The sequence below is a fragment of the Carcharodon carcharias genome, chromosome 22 (assembly GCF_017639515.1).
Source record: "Carcharodon carcharias isolate sCarCar2 chromosome 22, sCarCar2.pri, whole genome shotgun sequence".
Classification (NCBI taxonomy): domain Eukaryota; kingdom Metazoa; phylum Chordata; class Chondrichthyes; order Lamniformes; family Lamnidae; genus Carcharodon; species Carcharodon carcharias.
Window position 1 is genome coordinate 9802120 of NC_054488.1, and position 27482 is coordinate 9829601.

Sequence of the window (27482 nt, forward strand, 5' to 3'; positions counted from 1 at the left end):
CCTTTCCTTCTTCACAACCAATATATGAAACAAGTATATATGCCTCAAGATAAGCTTGCATTTAGCATGAATAAATGAACAGCATTAAGTTATCATGGAATACAAAATTGTACCCCAATTATTCTAATGCACAAGTAGGGGGCCAAATCCATATGGCACAATGTGTCCCCATTTATGCCTCTATATGTCAGTACCAGTAATCCAAAATCATCACCCTCTCCTCAAAAAAAAAACAACCTTGTCCCCACCGTCCTTGAAAACTACAGCCCCATCTCCAACTTTCCCTTCCTCTCCATTATCTGCTAACGTGCTGTTGCCTCTCAAATCGGGGCCCATCTTTCCTTGAACTCAATGTTTGAATCCCTCCAATCAGGTTTTCGCCCTGCCACAGTTCTAAAACAGCTCTTATCATAGTTACAAATGGTATCCTATGTGATGGTGACAAAGATAAACTTATGCTTACTCCTCCTTCTTAACCTGCCTGCAGTCTTTGATATACTGATCTACCATCCTCTTTAGATACCTCTCCACCATCATCAAGTTGGGTGGGACTTCACTCACCTGGTTCCATTCTTATCTATCTAATCATAGCCAGGGAATGATCTGCAATGGCTTCTTTCTTCCTGTACCATTAGCTCTGTTGATTCCCATAGATCTACTCTAGGCCTGCTCCAATTTTCTATCTATATGCTGCCCCTTGGCAGGATCATCCTAAATCACAATGTAATTATTCACATGGATGTTGAAGATACCCAGCTCTATCTTACCACCACCTCTCTCAATTCTACTGTCGCTAAATTACCAGATTGCTTGTCTAACACCCAGTACTGGATGAGCAGAAATTTCCTCCAATACTGGAAGGACTGAAACCATTGTCTCGGTCCCCACTGCACACTCCATCTCCTAGCTACCAACTACATTGCCTTCCCTAGCAATTCAGTCACCATCTTTTCAAGGGCAATTATGGATGGCCAATAAATGCTGGTCTAGGCAGCAACGTCCACATCCCATGAACAAATAAAAATAATGCTGCTGAATCCCATGCCTTTGTTATCTCTTGACTCAACTCCTGGCCAGCTCCCATGTTTTAACCTCCATAAACCTGATGTCATCCAAATCTCTGCTGCCCACGTCTTTACTCACACCGAGTCAATTCACCCATCACCCCATGCTCGCAGACCTACACTGGCACCCGGTTAAGCAATGCCCCAATTTTAAAATTATTCTGTTTTCATATCCCTTCATGGCCTTGTTCCTCCTTATCTCTGTAATCTCCTCCAACCTGACAATCCTTTGAGATATCTGCACTTCTGTAATTACAGCCTCGAGGGTCCCTGCTTTTGATTGTTCTTCCATGAGTTGCAACACCTTCAGCTGCCAAGATGATCCTTAAAATCTACTTCTTTGACCAAGCTTTTGGTCATTTGCACTAATATCACCTTATATGTCAAAGTTTGCTTTCTAACACTCTTGTGAAGTGACTTGGGATATTTTATCATGTTAAGGGTTCCAAACCAATAAAGGTTGCTGTTGTAAAAACTTAAATTACTATTAATAGATTAAAATATTAAGGGAATAAAATATGCAGTGGTGAAACTTATGCACAAAATGTTGGCACAGTTTCTCCCTAATTGTGTAAAGGTGTCAGTACATGGAACGAAAACAGGGCAAAAAGGGCATTTGCATAATCGTAACCTCCTTATTTTTCACCAATTAATATAAATTTATAGAAAATTGGGCTAGCTCCATTACTGGCAAAGTCTGAGATTAAGCCAGTCTGTTCACAACCCTGATCCCAAGTTGAGCTTCCTACCTTATATGCGTGCCATCACTAAGATCACCTTTTCCACTTCCGTAATGTCACCCGGCTTCATCCCTCTCAGAAAACCTGCTGCTGAAATGCTCTTTCAAGTCTTCATTACACCTGGGCTTGACTATTCCAACACACTCCAGGCTGGTCTCCCATTCTAACTTCCATAAAAAACATGAGGGCATCCAAAACTCTTAGCTTGCAGCAAGTTCCATTCTCATATTACCCCTGTGCTCACTGACCTACATTGGCTCCTGTTCAAGCAATATCTTGACGTTAAAGTTCTCATTCTTGTTTTCAAGTCCCTACATTGCTCACCCCTCCCTACCTCTGTAACATACACCTGCCCCATATTCCTCTGAGATATCAGCACTCCTCTAAACCTGGCCTCTTGTGCTTCCGCAATTCTAATTATTTCACCGTTGTACCAAATACGAGAAACCTGTACATGGTAAAATAAAAAAGAAATGGGTTTTCAATACAAAAAACAAGGGGAGGATGAGGGTGTAATTAATCGCCTTTTTCATACTATATTGAAGGGATCTATTCCCTAATAGCAAATAATAGGAAATTGCAGGAAAGTCTCCAAGTTATTCTGATTGCTCTGTGTTTCCCCTCTTTCACAAAGTTCTCTCCAGCAACATTTTCACTCCACATAAGATGGCTGAAATTGCACAGCTCATCAATCAGCTTACCTTCCAGCTTATTGCCCCTTAGCTTTTCCTCATGACTCTCGTCACCAGGCCTTTTTCTTTAGTCGTTCATGGGATGCAGGCATCGGTGGCTAGGTGACAAGCCACCCATTCTAATCCCACCATCCAGCACCCATTCCGTAACCTTACAGCATTTCAGGTGTAGATCCAGGTACCTTTTAAATGAGTTAAGCGTCGCTGCCTCAACCACCAATCTGGGCAGCAAATTCCAGACACCGGGCATCCTCTGGATGAAAACATTTTCCCTGATATCCTCTCTAATCCTTCTACCTAACACCTTCAATCTGTGCCAGCTGATAATTGACCTCTCCACTAGGGGAAACACATCTTCCCTGTCTACTCTATCTCAGCCCCTTATAATTTTGGACACCTCAGTTAGGTCACCCCTCAGCCTCCTCTGTTCTCAGGAAAACAACCTCAGCCTACCTAATATTTCCTCATAACTCCAATTTTTCAGCTCTGGCAACATTCTTGTAAATCTCCTTTGTATTCTCTCCAAAGCAATTATGTCTTTCCTGTCATGTGGTGACCAGAACTATATGCAAAATTCCAGCTGTGGCCTCACCAGTGTTTTATACAGTTCCAGCATTACATCCCTGCTTTTGTATTCTATGCCTCATCCAATAAAGGAAAGTATTCCATATGCCTTCTTTACCACCTTATCTACCTGTCCTGCCATCTTCAGGGACCTGTGGACATGCATTCCAATGTCTCTCACTTCCTCCACCCCTCTCAATATCCTCCCGTTTATTGTGCATTCCCTTGTTTTGTTTGCCCTCCCAAAATGCATTACCTCACACTTCTTCAGATTAAATTCAATTTGCCACTCAAGTCATTGATATAATTCTGGAGACAACAGCTACCCTCTTCACTATCAACTACACGGCCGATTTTTGTGTCATCTACAAATTTCCCAATCATGCCTCTCACATTTAATTGAAAATCATTAGTAGATACCGCAAACAATAGGGGACCCAACACTGAGCTCTGTGGAACGCCACTGGAATCCACTTTCCATTCACTGAAACATCCGTCAATCATTATCCTTTGTTTCTTGTCACTGAGCCAATTTGGACCCAACCTGCCACATTCTCCTGGGTTTCCTACAGAGCTCGCAAGGGACATTTTCTAACTGCCAAGAGAAACTAATGAATGACTGTGTTCACTTGCCGGGAAACTTGTGTTTGGCATTTCAACAGCCCACGATTTCGGTGACTTTTTTCCCCCAACTCCTAAGAACACAGATTTTTTTTTTTTTACAAAATACATGTTACAAGTCATTGTTTATCCAAATCTTTTCTGCAACAACAGTCCACAAATTTCTGAATTGTGACTCTCTACTTACATCACAGTCTTTTGGGTCTTGCTGAGTGAGTAAATTCAAGACTGGGTGCAAATCCACGACTTCATGAGGGAACAACCTCAGAAAATATTTATAGCCACGCACCTGCAATGGCAAAAAAATTTTGCTATTCCAACATCGACTTGTTAAGTAATACATAAACAGATTTATTGATGTATAAATCTTTAAGTAAATATTTTATGCAGATTACCTTTGAGATGAGATAAAGGAATTTAAACGCAAGATGTACAAGAGATGAAGGAGAATGCTCACTGCGCACTATGTCCAGTAGAATATTCAGCATCCATTCTAGGAGAGTTACAAAATAAAGTTGTAAGGAGAGATCCATCACAAGGACAGCAATATATCCTTTATATTATCATAAAACAGGTTACTGCTAAAGTACAACTTTCCCAAGACATGCAGAAGGGTTGACAATCAAAAACATTGTATTTTTGTCAATTTACATCTTGAGAACTCATAAGCAACTCAGCTATAAAGAAAGACAATTGGTAACATTACATACATTATATCTGTATTCAAACTGCCTCAAAGGACATTCAGAATGCTATCTTATGATTCTGCAGCCAATCATTTCAAACCAAAATTAGCATATCCCAAACATTCTCACATCAGTAAATAGTTTCACCCATTTTTTAAAAAACATGTAATGCATCATGCGAGAACTCCAATGCGGTTTGCTTTAATCTAAGTGCAGCTTTAAGATAGTAAGATGACAAGTTAGTATTCATGGACAAGCAATATTAATTTAAGGGAGAACCAGAAATCAAATTAAGTAATTTTCTGCCCAGATCAACTTTTAGTTGAGAATAAATTAAGGAAGTTAACTCTCCAGACACCATTGATGAGGTTATGCAATTTTCACATCTAATATCAATCTAGTTGGATCTATGATATGGTATTGTCAACGTTCAACAACAAGGCTTTCCACTGACTGAAAGAGCAGCCTTATAGTTTATAAAACAGCCTTTTTCTTTTTGCAAAAAGTCCTCCAAAGTATTGGTACCATAGGGTAAGAAAAGCATTTCACATGAAAAGATAAAGGAGACGATAATCAGAACAGTAGAAGAGTTTGAATTGATAGAAAAAAGAAATAGGGAAGTTAAAAAGGTCAGGAAAAGAACAGAAGGAAAAAAGAAACAAAGTAAGCACAAAAAAACTTGTTTTTTATATTTTCGTGTAAACTTGTGTTTTAATTTAAATTAGTTACTCGAGATACATATGACAGTAATGCACCATTTCCTAATTGACTATTTTATTAACGTTAATATCTACTTGAGTGCCGCAATGCATTAACTGAAAATAATAAAATTAACTGGTCTCGGGAAACATCATCTTCCAGAAATTGCCAACATCTAGGGGTTAAGCAAATTAAATTTAAAGGATTTGAATGTGAAGAGCTTCAGCGACATTAGACTGCAAAAAGTGTTACTTTAATTTAAAAACTGGCAGACAAAGCGTGTCGAAGTACATTTTTTATTCAGTCTGTAGCTTAGTGCATTCATTACTCCCACCATCGTCACAGGACTGAACTAAAGAGGTTTAGAGAGTTTTCATGCAATTCATGAGCTGCAGCACCAAACAGCAGTTAGCAGTCTGGGAAAACACTTGCCCCACCTAATTGCAGTTCCTGATGGTCAGTCACACAATAGAGCCAAGAACAGAAATGGAGAACTTTGTGGCTCAGAGGATCCTTGCAAACACAAGTTAACATACAAAGTCTTTACATTTTTTTTAACAAGTTAATTCAATGCCAGTGGCATTCTAAAGGAATGAAGATTGTATCCTAGTACAATATTTATTCATGGTAATTTCCAGTTTTTAAAACTCCCTTTCCTTTCTCACAGTTATGCAAAAAAGTAAAACAATCAAAATAAGTGTTAACAAAAAGGCTGACAGCTATGCTAGAAGACTACAGCAGTACTGGAATACATTAAATTGACAGTGTGCATTAAAAGCTATATGAGTGTACTTTAGTTCAGCAGCTAAATATATGGGTCCGGACTTTACGAAAGTAATGCCAGTTAAGCTGCCAGCATTCACTGCCAGTACTCCTCAGAAGCCAACAGCAACTTCTGGGGTCCGCATATGCGCAGTAAAATGTGGAAATCCACAAGTTGCTGTCAGTGATTCTATGCTTCTCTAGAAGGTGTGCTGTTGAGATCCACCCAGACTGTAATCAATTGGAAAACATTAAACTAACAAGAACTTCCACTCTTAGTTTCACTATAAAACGTGCACCTTGTTGGGAGAGGTGTAACAGTTTTAATGGTAGATTATGTTCATAATTACTGCTAAACTGTATCATTGGCCCTGAAAGATTAATCTTATATTTGTTAAAAGTCAAATTTCCCCATTATGATAAGAAATTTCAGATTTTTAAAAATATTATATTTATCCAATACCTTAATGCCATGTGTATGTCCCAAACATTTCTCACTTTATCTGTAAAAATTTTAAATTAAAAGTGATGGGATTCAGTGCTTTTTACTTCCTGGTTTGTCAGCGAGAGTACTTCAATGTGATTGCTTACTTATCCTGCTTAATGACATCACTGCTGCTGGATGCCTGGAGATCCCTTTGACTTGGTTCAAGAAACAAACTGATATCAGAGAAAATCTACGCCTATGGACGGCTTTCTTAAAGGTTAGAAGCAAATGCCAATGCTTCGCTGCTGATTGCAAAATCCAACCCACGGGATTGAACCAACAGAAAGCAGTAGGACCCTGTTTTAACTAAGATTTTTGGTATTCAATGAAAGCAATTAACCAAACCAAGAATTATAAACCTGGTATGGAAAAAAAGTGATCAAATTTTAGCTTGCTTGCACAGGAGATTTTTCAAGATGACAGACATGGATTGCTGGACAAGTAGGGTACAGACACAAAGCTAACTAATATTTATAATTGTTTACACTAATTTAACTGCATGACCAAACATATCATTACCAATAACAAAATACAATAAATAACTCTACATGTGAGAAAGATCATATTCTAGTTATGACTTCTGACATTTGCAAACTGCTTGGCTCACTCACTCAGATAATTACTGAATCACGCTGCTGGCTTTGACACAAACCCTCTACGTAACTAATTCAGTGTTATGATCCCAGTTGATGTTATAACTGGATAAGCCTTGTCCCACGGTGGAACCCAGGTTGATAGATCCTAACTTTTATTTGTTTGTTTAGATATGTGGAATGGCTACTGAACAGAGTCACCGGAGTCAGCTAATGAACATTTAACAAAAGAATAAAACATTTATTTAACAAAAAATTATGAACTATATTACAATACTCCTTCACCCACAACTATACCTTTACAGGTATATACAGATTTGCAAGGATAATACAAGTTACAAAAGCTATCTTGTACTCCAACGATCACAGTAAGTACACAGTCCATGTAAACCAATCGGTGATCTATGGTCAGACACACTACACTCTGAAACCAAGTGACAGATGCCACCAGACAGATGCTATGGATCTCTCCTAAACTCCACCCCAGGCGCTTGTCGCTGTGAGCCAACCAGTCTCACTGAACTCCATCTTTCACGCGAGGATTTCCAATCTCCACTCTCCAACAACTCACTTTGGAATCTTCTCCCAAACCAATGCTTTCTCACAGACACCTTCTGCAAGGGTTCACCTCCAGGACTTCAAACTCTCTTTCCGATGTTCCTCTCCCCTGGGTCACCACATGCATTCAAGCCTTCTTCCACTCTCTCTCACCGACTCAGCTGTCAAAAGTACACCACGGCTTCACCATAGTAAAAGTTACAGACATTCAGCTGTCTCTGGATCTTCTGGCCCCCACAGGCCTTTATATCGTTTAAATCTGCTTCCTGCAGCATTTGTCTCTATAAGCTTGAAGCCTTTCTCTGCTCCTCACTCTTAACTTCACCTAACAGAACCTTTTCCATGCTCCTGTCTTCCTTTGACTAGAAAGTCTACTTTTGATCTTTCCTGTTCCACTCCCTGGATTTGGAGACTTTTTCTTTTTTAGCTTGTACCTACTATCTGTCCCTTTTCATGTCCGGCCTGTACTGGCATCTTCTTTCAACTGAGCTCAAAACTGTTTTTTTTCTTTTAAAATGTTTCTGTGTCTCTGTGGTTTCTTCTTATTCATTCACAGGAAGAGGGCTTCACTGGCTGGGCCAGCATTTATTGCCCATCTCTAGTTGCCCTTGCATAGGTGATGGTGAGCTGCCTTCTTGAACCGCTGCAGTCCATGTGGTGTAGGTACATCCACAGTGCTATTTGGAAAGGAGGTCCAGGATTTTGACCCAGTGAAAGAACAGCGATATATTTCCAAGTCAGGATGGTGAGTGACTTGGAGGGGAACTTCCAGGTGGTGATGTTCCCATCTATCTGCTGGCCTTGTCCTTCTAGGTGGTAGTGGTCGTGGGTTTGGAAGGTGCTGTTTAAGGGGCCTTGGTGAAATCCTGCAGTACATCTTGTAGATGGTACACACTGCTGCTACTGTGCATCGGTGGTGGAGGGAGTGGATGTTTGTGGTTGTGGCGCCTGTCAAGCGGGCTGCTTTGTCCTGGACAATGTCAAGCTTCTTGAGTGTTGTGGGAGCTGCATTCATCCAGGCAAGTGGGGAGTATTCCATCACACTCCTGACTAGTGCCTTGTAGATGGTGGACAGGCTTTGCGGAGTCAGGAGATGAGCACAATCCCTAGCCTCTGACCTGTTCTTGTAGCCACAGTATTTATATAGCTAGTCCAGTTCAATTTCTCGTCAATGGTAACCCCCCCCCAGGATGTTGATAGTGGGGGATTCAGTGATGGTAATGCCATTGAATGTCAAGGAGCAATGGTTAAATTCTCTCTTGTTGGAGATGGTCATTGCCTGGCACTTGTGTGGTGCGAATGTTACTTGCCACTTGTCAGCCCAAGCCTGGAAATTTCCCAGTCTTGCTGCATTTGGACATGGACTGTTTCCGTATCTTGAGGAGTTGCGAAAGGTGCTAAACATTGTGCAATCATCAGCAAACATCCCCACTTCTGACCTTATGATGGAAGGAAGGTCATTGATGAAGCAGCTGAAGATGGCTGGGCCGAGATCGATACCCTGAGGCATTCCTGCAGTGATGTCCTGGAGCTGAGATGATTGACCTCCAACAGCCACAACCATCTTCCTTTGTGCTAGGTATGACTCAACCAGCGGAGAGTTTTCCCTCTGATTCCCATTGACTCCAGTTTTGCTCGTGCTCCTTGATGCCATATTCGGTCAAATGCGGCTTTGATGTCAAGGGCAGTCACTCGCATCTCACCTCGGGAGTTCAGCTGTTTTGTCCATGCTTGAACCAAGGCTGTAATGAGGTCAGGAGCTGAGTGGCCCTGGCAGAACCTGACCTGGGCATCAGTGAGCAAGTTATTGCTAAGGAAGTGTGGGAGGGGCCTGCCTCTCTGGACCATGTTGCTCGGCAACAGCACAATTGTTTCTACTCTCATGTTTGCTTAACTTGTCTTAGAGTCATAAAATTCATTAGAAATGCAGGCACTTTTAAAGAAAAACTAAAATTCAACTTGACCTTTTCTTAACACACAAATACTGAAATACAAATCAAGCTTAATGCATTACCTGGAAGAATGTTGGAAACAGATTCCACAGAAACTTTCAAAAGGCAATTGGACGCACTTGAAAAGGACAAATTTACAGGGCAAAGACTGGGATGTGGATCTAAATTGGATAACTGTTTAAAAGACTGTGCTTGCTGCCAATGCCATGCATGCACAATTGTAGGTCCAGGTTAACAGCCACCATCTTTATAGGGGGCAATATGAAGGGCATATGCATGGTCATCACTGTCCCTGGCAGCAGGAAGACAGAATGATGTGACTTCCTATCTTGGACTGACTGATGGATTTCGGAAACTCCTATTACAGGGGGCTAGAAGGATTTGCAGTTGGGAATTTAAAATCTTTTCCTCGTGGGATATTTTACTGCAGTCATGTTGGTCAGTGTTTCAAAGCTATGCCCCTCTACGTAATGTAAGACTCGGTGCTACTGAGGCTGTGCTCGCCCCTGTTCAGCTTCCTGGAGCCGCACTGCGCCATACAGAAAGTAATTTAAGTGGATTGTAGATTGCTGTGACTATTGGACTATATTGCCTCTCCTCATTCTTGCCCCTTCTCTGGCAGTCTGAGTTTCAGGCTGCCAACTCCAGCAGTGATGTCAATGGATGTCTGCACAAGTACCAACCAGCACGCATGGCAGACAGGTATCGGCAGCCATCTTGCCTGGCCATATTGCATTGGCAGGAGACACACTGTTTAAAGAATCAATGCAGGCACAATGGGTCAAATGGTCTCCCTCTGAGCTATAAGATTCTTATCTGAAAACAAGTTCAAGCTAATATTTATCACTGTATTTCAGATGTCAAAACAATGACATGTCTATGGAGTCATTCACCTCAAATACTTGTGTTTTCTTCTGTCATTGTGACAATGTAGAATCATATAAATTTAAAGCACAGAAAAAGCCATTCATCAAGTTGCGTCTATGCCAGTACAAACAACAAATAGAAAGGTTTATGCTGGAATGTATGACATGTATACTATCTTATCCACAGACTAGGAAAATGTAGTCCTTTCAAACATAAATTATCTTACCCAGATGTGGATCCAGCAGATGAGGTTGTTCCTGGTATTTATCCATTATGACTAGAACAAGGAAGAAAAATCTATTAGCGGGCAAAATATGTTTAGTTATTCAATATCCAGACATTAGTATCAGGGTGAAAAACATATTTTTCATGAACAATGCTGGCCTTGCAGCACCTCTGCCCAGATCTGTGCGATTTTGAACCTCGGAGTTGCAACATTGCCTGGTTATTGTCACGCTGCTGTTTGTAGGACCTTGCTGTGCACATAATGGCCGCTGTGCTTCCAACGTGACTACAGTACATCTAAAAATTACTTCTTTGGCTATAACGTGCAGTGGGACGTCCTGGGGTCATAACAGATGTTATATAAAAATGCAAGTCTTTCTTCTCTCATAGCTGTGTACCAATTGACTTGGCCTTGTAAACTCACTGGATGGAACACAAAGTCATCACAAACCAGTTCATTTCAGAGGATGAAATACTGACCACCATCCTACACAGCTAGGCCAAGTCTAGAAAAATAAGTTCCATTTATTTTTTACTTATTCTTTCAAGGGATGTGGGCATCACTGGCAAGGCCATCATTTGTTGCCCATCCCTAACTGCCCTTGAACTGATTGGTTTGCTAGGCCATTTCAGAAGGCAATTAAGGTCGTGGGTCTGGAGTCACATATAGACCAGACTGGATAAGGACGGCAAATTTCCTTCCCGTGTGCCCAGACATTAGCTTGGGCCTCTGGATTATTAGTCCAGTGACATTACCACTACGCCACCATCGCGCTGCAAATTTATACAACATTATATATAACACATCCTCAGCAAATCACAACCAGTAAAGTACTTATGAAACCACTGTCATGGGGACAAATGCAGCACTCAAAGTACACACAGGAAGCTCACAAAAACAGCAAGAGAGAAGAATGGTTTGTTATCCTATTGTTGGAGGCATTGGTTGAGGGAGGCGTATTGGCAATAGCACTGGAAGAATTCACTGTCTTTTTCAAATAGTGCCACTGGACGTTTGTGTACAAACAGAGTGGATCTCAGTATAGTTCTTGCCCAAAAGACAGCACCTCCTGCGATGCAGCTTTCACTCAGTACTGTATCGTAATATCAATTTTAGATTAAGCTCAAGCCCTCAAGTCCAGTCCAAACCTCGATCATGGAACAAAATTGATGGAATTTATGGAAATGGAGCATTCCCTCAGGTTGACAGAAGCTGTACATGGACAATAGTTCATGTGAGAAGTACAGGGAAAAAACAAAACTACATTAAAAATTTATAGAAATACGAGAATATGATGATCAACAAGCTTAGTAAAATGCAAGAAAATGTTTTTTTTCAATGATTTTTAAACTGGAAACCATTCTAAGGTTTAGCGATACTTGCTCCAACATTCATTAGTCAATTTCAGAGAATCTGGCTAAAGATTTACTGGCCCAGATCTTCCAGTCTCCAGATAGTTGCCAACCAGACATTCCCCCATCAAGATGCGTCACGGGAGTTCTTGGATGTCCAAATGCAAGGACTCCATGGGAAGTGCACAGGAAGTTTGGGCCTGCTCCCCAGGAGCTCCAAAACTGTCTATAGCACTAAAGAGTAAATGCCCCAAAGCTTCTTTGAAAAATGATGGAGAGACACTAAGTGTGTAAGGGGGTACAGTAGGCAAGTGCGTAAGGGGGTAGGGCGGGCAAATGTGTAAGGGGTGGGGTAGGTGTGGGTATCAGGTGGGGTGGGTATAGGGATAGGGTGAAAGGTGACTGGGGTGGCAGGTGGAGGGGTAGGGTGAAAGGTGACTGGGGTGGCAGGTGGAGGGGTAGGGTGAAAGGTGGATGGGGTCACAGGGTTGAACATGAGTTGGGTGGCAGGTGGGTGAGGTGGTAGGTGGCTAAGTGGGTAGGTAGGTCCAGGGGGCTAGTCAGACTAGGTAAATAATTTGGAACCGTCCAAAGTCTCCAACTCAGAGTTAGAGGCTACCCACCTACCACTCCACCCACCTTTCACCATACCCCCTTACACACTCACCTCTCTCCACAGTTTTTCAAGGAAGCTTTGAGGCATTTAAACGCTTTACTTTCTGAAATATGGCAGGTTGGTGGGGTGGCAGGTGGGTATTCCCTAAAAAAAGAGCAGTGAATCTTTCCAGTGCCAGACTGGGTAAGGATGGCAAACTTCCCCACCCACCTTCACCCTGCCCCATACCCACCCCATCCCCATACCCGCTTACCCACCCTACCCCCTTACACACTTAGCTACTCTCCATAGTTTTTCAAAGAAGCTTTGGGGCATTTAAACCCTTCACTTACTGGAATACTGCAGCTAGTGCCATAAAAAGGGAGCATGGCTTCTGTGCGGATTCTCTCCGCTGCTGCCTGCAAGCTTTGCTGCACTGGGTCAGTTATGCAGGATCCTCTGTCGGAAGATTGGCCAAACAAAAAAATCAGAGGAAGGTAAGTGCATTTTATTTTTGTCTGACCTGGGTCAGAAATAGGGGTTCCAATCCTGATGGGAAGATTTGGGCCATTGTTGAATTGATGTCTTGACTGCAGTAAATTTGAGTAAAATAAAAAATTGTTGGTTTTATTTCACTCCTAACCAATGTTTGAAATGCAAAGCACATATGAAAGCAACAGTTTATTTTAATATTATTCTTTATTTCATGCAGTTCAAAGCATTTGAAGAGACATAATCACAAAGAGTTTCAATGTTTCAAATCAATTGAAAATATAAATATTTGTAAACATTTCTGTGGCCTGACAAACTGCAGCCAGCAATGCTTGTTTTTGTTTAATGTGTCACACATCCAACTAGGTTTGTTTTATTTATGTTAGTTACTGGCAACAGAGAATTACACCAAAAATGTTTGCACACAAATTGCACTCCTAAACAATTTTAATGAAGATCAGACATTAGGTTTGCACACACGCATCCTTAAATCAATCACTACAATGCAAGTTCCTTATCAAAGACTAGCAATTAGATAAGTGTGCTTAATGTGACAAGGTATTCCCTCAGTTATAGAGTGATATTCACAGTTTGAAAGGTTTAAATTCTTATACATAAGTATGTTGTCAAAAGTGTAGCTGTCCCATTCATGCCACTTGCTGAGCGCCCCAACTCTCAAGTGAACAGTGCACTTCCTTTGGTATGAGCTCATGTTACAAATAGCAACTTCTGTGGCAGGGCTGGCACAATGAGATCAAAGCAGCCTTACATACAAGATACAAGAACTGTAGTACATTCTGTGACAGTGTACGTCGCAGCTTTTGACTACAACAGTACTTACTAACTAATAATAATGCAAACTAGTGCCAAGTTTACAAGAGGTTAAAAGCACAAATCAAAAAGCAACAATACAACAGAAAACTAAAAAATTTAAAGTAAAACAGAAAATCCTGGAAATATCTAGTATCAATTGAAAAAAAGTGACAAATTATTCCTGGTCATGTAATATAAGTAAATTTTTAAGTGTCCAGTGCACTTGGAAGGTTTTGAATGTAAACAAGGTACATATTAAACCAGTTTTCCTCTCCAATTTTAAAGCAGCAATCATCTGTAACTACCATTTGATTCTAATGAATTGGTGGTAAGTTCCATCTATAATTCAGAACTGTTACTGTTACTGAAGAAAGATCTATACATTTTCTTTTCAAATCTCAGAACTCCTCACCCTGTATCCCCAAGTCCACCATTTTGGGCAAAGCAGCTGTGGGATGTTAGCTTGTCTGATGTCATCATGCCTAACACACTGCTGACATAATGCTCACCATGTCACTGTTAGTTTGTGACAGATGTAAGAAAGACAGCAAAAGTGACAAATATGTAGGATTTGGGATGAGCTTATCTACAATAAAAGTGCAGGTCTTTGTTTACTGCCCCAAGTAAGCAGGACATAAGCTGCTGCCCATGAAACAGTCCCAGCAAGGAAAACTACTGCAATGATATTTAGCAGTTGTCACCAGAACAATATTTGTAAGTAGGCAATACAATTTATAAACAAGGTTCTCATGAGCTGCTTATGACAGTCATTTTTGTTTCTCCTATGTTTGTGTCAGAACCACAAAACCATTCCTTTATTTTAACACAGCAGATAACATTGAAGCTGTATAATGTCATCTACTGCCAACATAGTCTTTACTACCATTTTTGTTTTGATGCAAAGTATTTTGGGTGTCCATCAATCCAGAATATACTAACACATCTGGGCTGTGAAGCCAGCACCAAAATATTACACTTTTTCTTTCTCAAAGATTGCAAACTCCAGTTGTAAACAACTAATGCTTATCTATAAGTGTCATTACACATTGAGGATATGGAACTAAATGTTAAAAAGGCAGTTAAAAAAACATTTAAAATCTTGATACATATCGTGCCTAATTTATCGTGGAATTTTGTAACTGTCTTTAGTTGCTGGTTTCATGTGACAGCTATAGAACTCAATGCTGAATGACTTCCATCTATGCTATAACAATTCTGTAAAATGTTTTTCTTATGTCTTATGTCATTTAAACCAGTAATTTGGCAGGAGGAATATGCAAGAAATGAAACAAGTCTAAATATAAATGAACAAGAAAAGAGACACAGAACAGACTAAACTAAGGAAGAGTAGGAATTTTCAGTGGAGTTAAAGAACAAGAGCATAAAATTATGATTAAAAATAAAGTAAGAGGACTTGCTACTAAAAATGAGTTGAACTCTCTGTACAGAAATGTCCATAATAAAACAGGAGAACTGGAAGCAATAATACATTGCAAGGAATCAGATATAGTCAGGATTACTGAGACATGACTACAGAAAAATCAGAATTAAGAAGTAAACATTGCAAAGTACAGCATACTTAAAAGAGAAAAGTAGGGATAAGGGTAGGTGGAGCAGTTGCATTTACTTGTAACAGTATATTGGCAGTTGAAAAGAGTGACACAGCCATCAGTAAGGCAGAAATAGAACCCATATGATATAAAAGATAATAACAGTTCAATTTACAGCATACCAGACTCAACATTGAGCTCAAAACAAAAACAGAATTACCTGGAAAAACTCAGCAGGTCTGGCAGCATCGGCGGAGAAGAAAAGAGTTGACGTTTCGAGTCCTCATGACCCTTCGACAGAACTTGAGTTCGAGTCCAGGAAAGAGCTGAAATATAAGCTGGTTTAAGGTGTGTGTGGGGGCGGAAAGATAGAGAGACATAGAGGTGGAGGGGGGGAGTGTGGTTGTAGGGACAAACAAGCAGTGATAGAAGCAGATCATCAAAAGATGTCAACGACAATAGTACAATAGAACACATAGGTGTTAAAGTTAAAGTTGGTGATATTATCTAAACGAATGTGCTAATTAAGAATGGATGGTAGGGCACTCAAGGTATAGCTCTAGTGGGGTTTTTTTATAATGGAAATAGGTGGGAAAAGGAAAATCTTTATAATTTATTGGAAAAAAAAAGGAAGGGGGAAACAGAAAGGGGGTGGGGATGGGGGAGGGAGCTCACGACCTAAAGTTGTTGAATTCAATATTCAGTATTCAACAACTTTAGGTCGTGAGCTCCCTCCCCCATCCCCACCCCCTTTCTGTTTCCCCCTTCCTTTTTTTTCCAATAAATTATAAAGATTTTCCTTTTCCCACCTATTTCCATTATAAAAAAACCCCACTAGAGCTATAACTTGAGTGCCCTACCATCCATTCTTAATTAGCACATTCGTTTAGATAATATCACCAACTTTAACTTTAACACCTATGTGTTCTTTTGTACTATTGTCGTTAACATCTTTTGATGATCTGCTTCTATCACTGCTTGCTTGTCTCTACAACCACACCCCCCACTCCACCTCTCTGTCTCTCTATCTCTCCGCCCCCCACACACACACCTTAAACCAGCTTATATTTCAGCTCTTTCCTGGACTCGAACTCAAGTTCTGTCGAAGGGTCATGAGGACTCGAAACGTCGACTCTTTTCTTCTCCGCCGATGCTGACCGACCTGCTGAGTTTTTCCAGGTAATTCTGTTTTTGTTTTGGATTTCCAGCATCCGCAGTTTTTTTGTTTTTATATCAACATTGAGCTCACCAGCTTCCAATCACTGTCACCTAGTTTTTCAGTTGGCAGCTTTTGGTGATAACATTACTATTTACACCTCCACTAGACCAATCTTTTGTTCCGTTACTTGTTCCTTACCTTCTCCTTTTGCCTTACACATCATCCATTTTGTCATTTAATCTCTCCTGTCCACCACCCAATCAGACCATCCCTTTGCTCTCTTCTCTATTCCCTTACCTCATACTTGCTTAAAACTTTGTAGCATCTCTAACTTTTTCCAGTTCTTGCTTGGCAAACTCAGAGAATTGTTTGAAGGGAGAAGGATAATGTAGTGGATGTAATATATATAGATTTCCAAAAGCCCTTTGAGAAGATACTACATAATCGCCTTAATGAATAAAGTCAGGCAGAGCATGTGGAGTCAGGGGCCAACTAGCATGATGGGTAGCTGGCTGGTTGCAAAACAGAAAGCAGAGATTAGGGGTAAATGGTATCTACTGACAGCAGCAGAGAGTGGGAAGTAGCATCCCACAAAGATCATTGTTGGAACAACTGGCATTTGCACTTTATATTAATGATTTAGACTCTAGAATCCAAAGTACAATTTCTGAATTTGAGGTCAACACCAAATTGAGGGGAATTGTCAATACTGTGGAAGACCACAACAAATTATGAGAAGACTATTAATAAACTACAGAATTGGCCTAAAATCAACACCTGGAACAAAATATATCATCTCATCCTAAGAAAAATAAAGAGGTCACATAATACTTAGAAAATAAGAATCTAAATTTGGGTAAAGCAGCAAAGGGATCTGGCAATACAAATACACAAATTACTAAATGCAATGATGTGGGGGGGAGAGAGGTGCAGACATGAGCAGGGGGTGGGGGGGCAGACGCAGACAGGTAGGGGTTTGGGGGCAGACGCAGACAGGTGGGGGTTTGGGGGCAGACACAGACAGGTGGGGGTTTGGGGGCAGACACAGACAGGTGGGGGTTTGGGGGCAGACGCAGACCGATGGGGCTTTGGGGGCAGACGCAGACCGGTGGGGCTTTGGGGGCAAACGCAGACCGGTGGGGGGGTTGGGGGCAGACGCAGAAGGTGGGGGGGGTTGGGGGCAGGCAGGTGGGGGGGGTTGGGGGCAGACAGGTGGGGGGGTGGGGGGCAGACAGGTGGGGGGGTGGGGGGCAGACAGGTGGGGGGGTGGGGGGCAGACAGGTGGGGGGGTGGGGGGCAGACAGGTGGGGGGGTTGGGGCGCAGACAGGTGGGGGGTTGGGGGCAGACAGAGGGGTGGAGCAGATGGGTGGGAGGGGCAGACAGGAGGGGGGGTGGGAGGGGCAGACAGGAGGGGGGGTGGGGGGCAGACAGGTGGGGGGCAGGGGGTTGGGGGCAGACAGGGGGAGGGGCAGACGGGTGGGAGGGGCAGACAAGTGGGGGTTTGGGGGCAGATGCAGACAGGTGGGGGTTTGGGGGCAGGCGCAGACAGGTGGGGGTTTGGGGGCAGGCGCAGACAGGTGGGGGTTTGGGGGCAGGCGCAGACAGGTGGGGGTTTGGGGGCAGGCGCAGACAGGTGGGGGTTTGGGGCAGACAGGAGGGGGGGTGGGAGGGGCAGACAGGAGGGGGGGTGGGAGGGGCAGACGGGGGGGGGTGGGGGGCAGACGGGTGGGGGGGGCAGACAGGAGCGGGTGGGAGGGGCAGACAGGAGCGGGTGGGAGGGGCAGACGGGGGGTGGGGGGCAGTTTCCGAGGCTCCCAGTGTAAAAGCTGCGGGAACGGACGGGCCGAGGTTCTGGTCGGTTAGAGGCGGAGGCAGGGGGTGTTGCGGGTGGAGGGACAGCAGGATCCCCGGGCCCCGCTCCCGCTCTTACCGGTGAATTTCTGGCTGAGCATCTCGCTGTGAGCCGGCTCGCTGGCCGCCGCGCCCAGGCCCAGCAGTAGGCCGCGGGCCTCCTCGCTCTCACTGAAGGCCTGCAGCGAGTTGGCCTTGGCGATGAGATCGGGCTCCCCGCCCGCCCCTTCATCCTGCTCCACCTCGGCCGCCTCGGGCCGGCTCTCGCTGAAAGCCATGGACCGAATGCACCCCGAGACGCGGCCTCCCGGCGCTGCCCTGGCAACAGAGAGCCCTGGCTCTGACCTCTCACCCCACCGCCCTCCCTCCGACGGTGCTCACACTGCGACAGAAAGAGCGCAGCGCGTTTCCGAAACCGCTCAAACCCCCCCACCTGGTGGCAAGACAAACTGCAGCTCAATGCTGAGTGAGTGAATCTCTGCAGTGGGGTGGGGTGGTTACAGTTCACTTGGAGCCCAAGTTGCTGTGGATTGAGAATGAGAACGTTTAAGATCATTGGCAAAAGAAGCAAAATTGACATAAGGAAAAAGCTTTTTCACTGTCAGTGGCTAAGGTCTGGAATGTGCTACCTGAGTGTCTGGTGGAGGCAGGGTCAATATTCGAAAGGGACTTGGATTATTATCCAAAAGGGAACAATGTGCAGGGTTACAGGGACTATGCAGGGGAAGTGGCACTCAGTACGCTGATTATTAAGAGGTAATCCAGACACAATAGGCCAAATGGCCTCCCTCTGTGCTGTGACAATTCTATGATTCTGTGTATATGTGCTCTTTTTACACATATGTTATCGTCCAGAGCTACGGATAGTGATGACAGAGGCTCTAATTTTCTTTCCATCACATGGCTGATCAGGAATCTCTCTCGCCTAGTACAACCTGCCATTGGAGACCTGCTTGGCCACGTTATGAATACACTCCTTGGCCATCAAGTCTTCAGGTGGGACAAATCTGAAGTTTTTTTTTCCCTTTTTCCATTCAGAAGCAGGGACACTACTGGCTGCATAACATGACCTCCAACTGGGGGAGGGAGGAAATGGAAATGAAGAAAAAATGGGTGATTGATAGAAAATAATGAGTACTCCTTGGGAGAGCAATGGGAATCATGCTGTTATGAAGATGTGTTATATAAAATGTTCATTTATAAATGTCATAGGCTGGACACACACATGACATTTTGAAAAGAACACTTTTTCTAAGTAAAGGGCAGACCTACTGCAACTACTGTGTTGCATTTGTGAAGCACATGAGCTGATTTTTGAAGACATTGGGTCTACAGAGCTCAGAGGTCACATGACCCAGCTCTTGGGTGTAAAATATACTGGATTTCAACCAACATTCAGATGGACTGCCACAAGGATAGAAGGGGCATCAATCTTATTCCCTATCTCTTTCTTCTGAAACATCTCTCATCAAAGCTGAGCTGTTTGTGATTTGCAAAACCCATCAGAAGACCTCATTGCTGCAAATCGAGAGTTCTTAAAAGAGAATTCTGAATAAACATCACTGTATCCAAGAGAAAAGAAAGTCAACTAGCTATGACTACATACCGACTGCTCCAGTGAGAAAATCCAAGTACCAGCAGCTACTATGGAAAGTGACACTTCAGCTGTAAACAAGCATCTGGACAATCTATGAATAAGCTTTTTTCTGACTTTACTAGTTACTCGGCCAAGTTTTTAAGATCTGATACTCTGCAGGGATTTTCTTTGCATGCTTGGAGGGATTGTGTGTGTGTGTGTGTGTGTGTGTGTGTGTGTGTGTGTGTTGATTCTGTATGAGTGGGTAGTTGGACATATTTGTACATTTTAAGACTTTTGTTAATCTTTGCCAAAGTGAGTTTTAGCAATAAAACTAACTTTTTACTTGGTGGTGGCATAGTGGTATTGTCACAGGACTAATATTCTAGAGACTCAGGGTAACACTCTGGGGGCCTGTGTTCAAATCCCACCACAGCAGATAGTGAAATGTGAATTCAATAAAAATCTGGAATTAAAAGTCTGATGACAACCATGGAACCATTGCCGATTGCATTAAAAACTCATCTGGTTCACTAATGTCCTTTAGGGAAGGAAGTCTGCTGCCCTTACCTGCTCTGGCCGACATATGACTCCAGACCCACAGCAATGTGGTTGACTCTTAAATGCCCCCTGAACAATTAGGGATGGGCAATAAATGCTGGCCTAGCCAGTACTACCGACATCCCATGAATGAATTAAAAAGAAACCTAAGGAACCTAGCTGCTTATTTCTTACACCAAGCTGCACACAGTTAAGTATATATACTGGGCCGTAACTTCCTCAGAGTGTCAATCAGCATCGGATTGCCACTCCATGCCCAATTACTTAGGTGGATTTTTTTTCCAAGCCTGTCTCGCCCGACCTTACAAAAATCAAGGCTGACATACCAGTGCAGCACTGAGGGAGTGCCGTACTGTCAGAGGTGCTGTCTTTTTTAAACCGAGGTCCTACCTGCCTGCTTGAGTGGATGTAAAAGATCCCAAGGCACCAATTCGAATAACATCAGAGGAGTTATCCCTGGTGTCTTGGCCAATATTTATCTTTCAATCAACATCACAAAAGACCCCAAACAAATTTCCTGGTCATTATCACGTTGTTGTTTGTGGGAGTTTGCTGAGAATATATTGGCTGCTACATTTCCTACATTATAACAGTCACTGCACTTCAAAAATCAATGGATCATAAAGTGCTTTGTGATGTCTGGAGTATCAGCCTTGATTTTTGTGCTCAAGCCCTGTCGTAAGGTTTGAACCCACAATCTTGTGAATCAGGGTTGAAAATGCTACCAACTGAGTCACAGCTGATGCTCTAAAAGCATTTTTGCACAAGACTAACAATTTAAAGAAATCCGAGATTTTCCACCCTTCCTCTCCTGAAGATGTTGTTTCATTTTCAATGGTGCTGACCACCCATTCACCTGAGTGACCATTTTTCACCATGCACGCAATGAGTATTGAGAAGGATATTTAGGCGTGGGGAGTATTCTAAACAAGCCTGCTCTCATCATCTAATAAGGTTCGCATTCCTAGCCAAGGTGGTCATTCACAGGGACAGGTTGGACATGGTCTCTGTGACTGCACACCTCATTCCCCAGTTTTATCCATGCTCAGTTGACCCTGGAGAAGAAACACACAATGTTTGCCATAACACTTGAGGCCTTCTGCGCCTAGCAGACACTGCAGGCACTGGTGTGTTTGGTGGACACGGGTAACAACATTATCAAAGTTTCAAGTTTCCTTTGTTCCATGATTTAAGTTGCTACTAATTGCACTCCATTAAAAGGAGGTACTTTTGTTTGATAACATGGGCACCTGGTCTCTTCCTAGTGTTAACTTAAAGCCAGAATGTTCACATCTGTAACTTCCTGCAGCAGTTAACTGGATGGTGAACAGGGGTAGCTGATTACCAGCAGCACTGAAGCTCATGATGTGAAGTGTATGGAGATCTGTTCCTGCGTTAATCATTTTTTTTAAACACTTGACTTTCCCTTATGCTAACTATCATTGGTATGATGCAACTCCCAATAGACAGAAGGTTTCTTGTTCATTATTGTCTTAATTTCCTTCTGAATTCACTCGATAAATTTCTAGTTTAAGGAAGTTATTTTTGCAAGCTTTTATTGTGTGTTTTAACGAGGGGTGCAAAATACTTGTTTAGTTGTTTCATACAGTGGATTTGCTGTAATAGATAAGGTACTTAGCCATAGTCCTTGAGGATAGTTGGAGAGAGAAACAAGTGGTTGTATAGCTTGAGGAGCACCAGCCTACATCAAGCATAGGATAAAGCAAGGAGGCAAACCCTCCATGAATGGCCACACCCGGTACAGGGATTGAACTAGCACGATTGGCATCTAGTCAACTGAGCTAACCGACCCCCACATCGTCTCTTGGAGAAAGATGTTAAGAAAAATCTAGGACTGTCTTGCATTTCTTATCATTTCTCAGATTCTTAGGAAACATGGTTAACACCTGAAAATCTGATCACTATTTGCCATTTAAATTTTTTAAACTGTGCATGTACACATTATTTATATACAATAAATAAAGGGTTCGATTGCAGGAAATTCCAATGTGAATTGGCACGGTTACAAAAGTTTCCAGCTACATTTGGAAAAATTCTAACTAGTTATAACCCTGAGTTTTATTAATAGCTACGATAATGTCATTGTTTATGCAGGCATCATGGACTCACACTCACAATGCATTCCATGTTGGGGGGATTTGTTTTATATCTTACTAGTATTTAATTTTTGGTTTAGTAACTGATTCTTGTTGGCACTTATCTGAATACAACAATTATTTACTGTCCACAATATAAACCCTGGGGCCTTCAACATTGCCATGTAACAGAGAGTGCTTCAGAACCAACAGTTCAACAATTACAAAAACAAAATATGACTCTGGCCCTGAAAGTATCCCAGAGATACAAGGGTACACATTCCAATGCATTAGCCTGCAATTCTTATCTGCACTATTTTAGCCTTAAACAAGTTAAAACCTCTGCTAAAATAACAGAGAGGAGAATTTCTGATATACAAGTTAGCATTTGTACACTAGCATCTCGTGTCATGACATTACAGTCTCTTCTCAAAACCATGTTGGGCACACTGACTCCTTCATCCAAATGCTGCCAAAATCAAACCAATAAAGTTGAGGCTCTTGTGCCTAAAATGGGTTTAGATTTGAGCATGCCTTTACCCCTGCCAGGTCTGTGAGATCAGGGGTTGGATTTTACAGTGGGGGGAAAAGTCCCCACCCTCCCCCGGCAAGAAACTCGGTAGGTAGCCAATGTAGCAGAAAGAAGCCTACTTACTGCACTCAGCATCCCCTGCACCCTTGCTCCCACAGTTTGACAGCATTTCCACCCCCCCCTCCCCCCACATTTTCACCAGCAGTTCCCTCATCCCTGTTCCCCCAGGCTCACCTGCAACCTCCAACACTTTATATGGTCTCCTGTACCAAAGTGTCCCTTATATTTTTCCCTGAGTTACGGAAAGTTGCCCTCTGTGGGGACAGAAGGTGCACTGTGCACTGCACAGCAGGCCACACTGCAAGATTGGAGATGGTTAAAAAAGTTAATATCATCTCGCATATTCAATGGTCATGGATGCAAATAAGAAAAGGTTTTTCCAGCCTCCAGCAGATGGCTACCCTACGATATGCACATAAAATACATACAACAGAGATTTTCCTTTTGGCCTGTGCAATGGAAAGAGGACAAAGATACCTCAACTGAATATTGGAAGTCTGAAAGTTGATTCCGGATAAGTAAAGAGTACTTGACCATCTCACGTATTATCACAGTGTGGTTATAGCACAATAGATCATCATTCAGCCCATCATATCCCTACTGGCTCTCTGTAAGAGCAATTCAGCTAGACCCACGCCCCCTACCTTTTCCCCCTGGCCCTGCAAATATTTTCTCTTCAGATAATTATGCAATTCCTTTTTGAAAGCGACAGTTGAACCTGCCTTCACCATATTCTCAAGGAGTGCATTCCATTTCCTAATCACTCGATGTATAAAAATAGTTTTTCCTCAAGTCACCTCTGGTTCTTTTGCCAAACATCTTAATCAGTGCAACCTCTGGTTCTCGACCCTATACCAAACAGAACAGTTTTTCAGCTAACTGCAAAATCCGGGCCATTAACTAATTTAGATGGGATATAAACGTGAATCATCTTTATTTTATTAGGTGATCCTTATTCCTAGTTCAAATATTACATAACATTTTATTTTGATTGTTTTGAAATAAAATTATTGATGTACAATATATAACACCATTAACCATTTAACCATCTTCAGGTATATGCCAACAACAGTTGGAATAATGTAATATATTCTCCTCTACATTGGAGAGACCAAACGTAAACTGGGCGACCGCTTTGCAGAACACCTGCGGTCTGTCCGCAAGAATGACCCAAACCTCCCTGTCGCTTGCCATTTCAACACTCCACCCTGCTCTCTTGCCCATGTGTCTGTCCTTGGCTTGCTGCATTGTTCCAGTGAAGCCCAATGCAAACTGGAGGAACAGCACCTCATCTTCCGACTAGGCACTTTACAGCCTTCTGGACTGAATATTGAATTCAACAACTTTAGATCTTAAACTCCCTCCTCCTTGCCCACCCCCTTTCTGTTTCTTCCCCCTTCCTTTTGTTTTTTCCAATAATTTATATAGATTTTTCTTTTCCCACCTATTTCAATTATTTTTAAATCTTTTATGCCCCCAACTAGAGCTATACCTTGAGTGCCCTACCATCCATTCTGAATTAGCACATTCGTTTAGATAATATCACCAACTTCAACACCTGTGTTCTTTTGTCTGTGACATCTTTTGATTATCTCCTCCTATCACTGCTTGCTTGTCCCTATAACAACAACCCCCCCTCCACTTCTCTCCCCCCCGCCCCCACCCCCCACCACCTTAAACCAGCTTATATTTCACCCCTCTCCTTGGATTCACCCAGTTCTGCTGAAGGGTCATGAGGACTCGAAACGTCAACTCTTTTCTTCTCCGCCGATGTTGCCAGACCTGCTGAGTTTTCCCAGGTAATTCTGTTTTTGTTTTGAATTTCCAGTATCCGCAGTTTTTTGTTTTTATCTAATATATTCCTAGTTGCAGAATCATGTCTCTTTCTTTCTTTGAAGCATTTTAAATGCAGCTTATCTTTTCAACCTCCTCCCATCATTTTCACTCTATTAGATTTTACAGCAGTTGTAAATCCACACCAAAGCAAAATGCTTGGAATCAAAATTCAGAGAATAAGACAGGCAATAATGAAAACAGGGTTGAAATATAGTGCTCTGAGATGTGGATGAAAGGATGCAAGATATCATTGTCAACAATCTAGGATTACAAAAATAATATTTGGGTGGGACTGCAGGAAATCTTCAAAGAAACTTATGCAAGACTCAATTAACTTGTATTTGACCCTTTTGTTTGACAAATGCTTATCCATTGTTGGGTGAGGTGGAGTGTGAAAAGTATGAGTCAGTGTATGCTGGATTGTATATGTCAAAAATATAACTTGTCTGTTATATCTTAATAGGCATTCATGAGGGAAACATGAGATCAGGCCAGAAAGACATGACATGTGGTGATCTGATTTCCATCAATTAATTGGAATACAGTTTTTTTATTTTTGAACTAGAAATGATGGTTTACAAACCACCAGAAGAACAGCAAGCATATAATTTCCTGGACCAAGCCTGAAGAGCAAGTAACTCTGTTCAATCAATACCAAAAAGCAAGAGCTTCTAATGAACTGTCATCATCACAAGAACACAAGAGATAGGTGCAGGAGTAGACCATATGGTCTGTTAGGCCTCTCTGCCATTCAGTATGAGCATGGTTGATCTAGGGCTTCAATTCCATTTTACCATCCACTCACCATATCCCTCAATTCCACGAGAGACCAAAAAATTGTTTATCCCAGCCTTAAATATAGTCAACGATGGACCACCCACAATCCTCTGGGGTAGAGAATTCCAAACATTCACCACCCTCTGAGTTGAGAAATTCTGCCTCACCTCAGTCCTGAAGGACGAACCCCTTATCCTGTGAATGTGCCCCCATGTTATAGATTGCACAGCCAGTGGAAACTACTTCTCAGTGTTTACCCCTTCAGAATCTTGTATGTTTCAATTACATCACCCCTCATCCTTCTTAACTCCAGAGTATATAGGCCTAATTTACTCAGACTCTCATCATAGGATAATCCTCTCATCCCAGGAGCCAATCCTGTGGACCTTCATGTACTGTCTTGAATGCAAATATATCCTTCGTAAAATATAATGACCAAAACTGCACATAGTATTCCAGTGAGCCCTCACCAAAGCTCTGTACAATTTTAGCAATATTTCTTTATTCCTGTACTCCAATCCTATTGCAATAAAGGCCAACATGCCATTTGCCTTCCTAATTACTTGCTGCATCTGCTTACTAACTTTGTGTTCCTGGTACAAGCACAACCATGTCTCTCTGAATATCAACATTAGCAAGTTCCATGCCTTTTAAAAATATTTTAGTTTTCTATTCTTACAACCAAAGTGAATAACCTCACACTTCCCCACATTATACTCCATCTGCCATTTTGCTGCTCACTCACTTAACCTGTCGATATCTCTTTGCAGCCTGTTTCCTCCTCACGTCTTACATTTCTACTTAGCTTTGTATCATCAGCAAACCTAGATACATCTGTCTCTTCACTAAAAAAGATTGTACATAACTGAGGCCCCAGCACTGGTTTTTACGGAACTCAACTAGTCCCACCCTGGCAACCTGAGAATGCCCCTTTTATGCCTACTCTTTGCTTCCTGTTTATTAACCAATCCTCTCTCCATGCGAATATATTACTCCCAGCTCCATGTGTCCTCATCTGACCTATTAACCTTTTGTCTGGCACCTTATCAAATGCCTTCTGAAAATCCAACTATACTATATCTATTGGCTCCCTTTTATCTATCTACGAGTTACATCCTCAAAACATCAACAGATTTGTCAAACACAATATCCCTTTTGCAAAATGAAGTTGACTATGATTTTCTATGAGCACTAGGACTTCATAATAAATTCCAGCACTTTCCTGACAACTGATGTCAGGCTAGCTAGCCTGTAGTTCCCTGTTTTTACTCTCCATCCTTTCTTGGATGGTGGTGTCACATTTGCTAATTTCCAATCTGCTGAGACCATTCCAGAATGTAGGGAACTTTTTAATATCATAGCCAGAGCATTCACCATCCCTGCAGCTATCTCTTTTAGATCCCTAGGATATAGGCCATCATGTCCTGGGGATTTGTTGGATTTTAGTCCCTTAGTTTAGGGATAGCCAGCGACACCCACATCCCATGAAAGAATAAAAAATAAATTGCTCCAGTACTTTTTCTATGCTGATTTTAATTGCTTGAATCTCCTCACTCTTTTTAGTTTACCCTCTATTTCTGGCACGCAACTTGTGTCTTCAACTGTGAAGACTGACAGTAATTCTCAGTATTTGTTTAATACGTTTGATATTTCCTCATTCCCCACTTCTCCTGTCTCTTCGCAGGGGCCAATATTTACTTCAGATATTCTCTGTCTTTTT

The 27482-nt window shown here is 42.2% G+C and overlaps 1 protein-coding gene across 1 annotated transcript in view; it reads right to left on the reverse strand.

Moving 5' to 3' along the window:
• Positions 1-18698, reverse strand: part of tbcd (tubulin folding cofactor D) — a 268520-nt gene extending 249822 nt beyond the window's left edge. Inside the window, exons 1-4 of the mRNA XM_041216683.1 lie at positions 18404-18698; positions 10512-10562; positions 4077-4174; positions 3869-3970 (exon numbers count right to left, since the gene is read on the reverse strand). Of these exons, the coding sequence (XP_041072617.1) occupies positions 3869-3970; positions 4077-4174; positions 10512-10562; positions 18404-18602 (450 nt within the window). The 5' untranslated portion in view covers positions 18603-18698. The remainder of the gene's footprint in view (positions 1-3868; positions 3971-4076; positions 4175-10511; positions 10563-18403) is intronic.
• Between the last annotated feature and the right edge of the window lie 8784 nt (positions 18699-27482).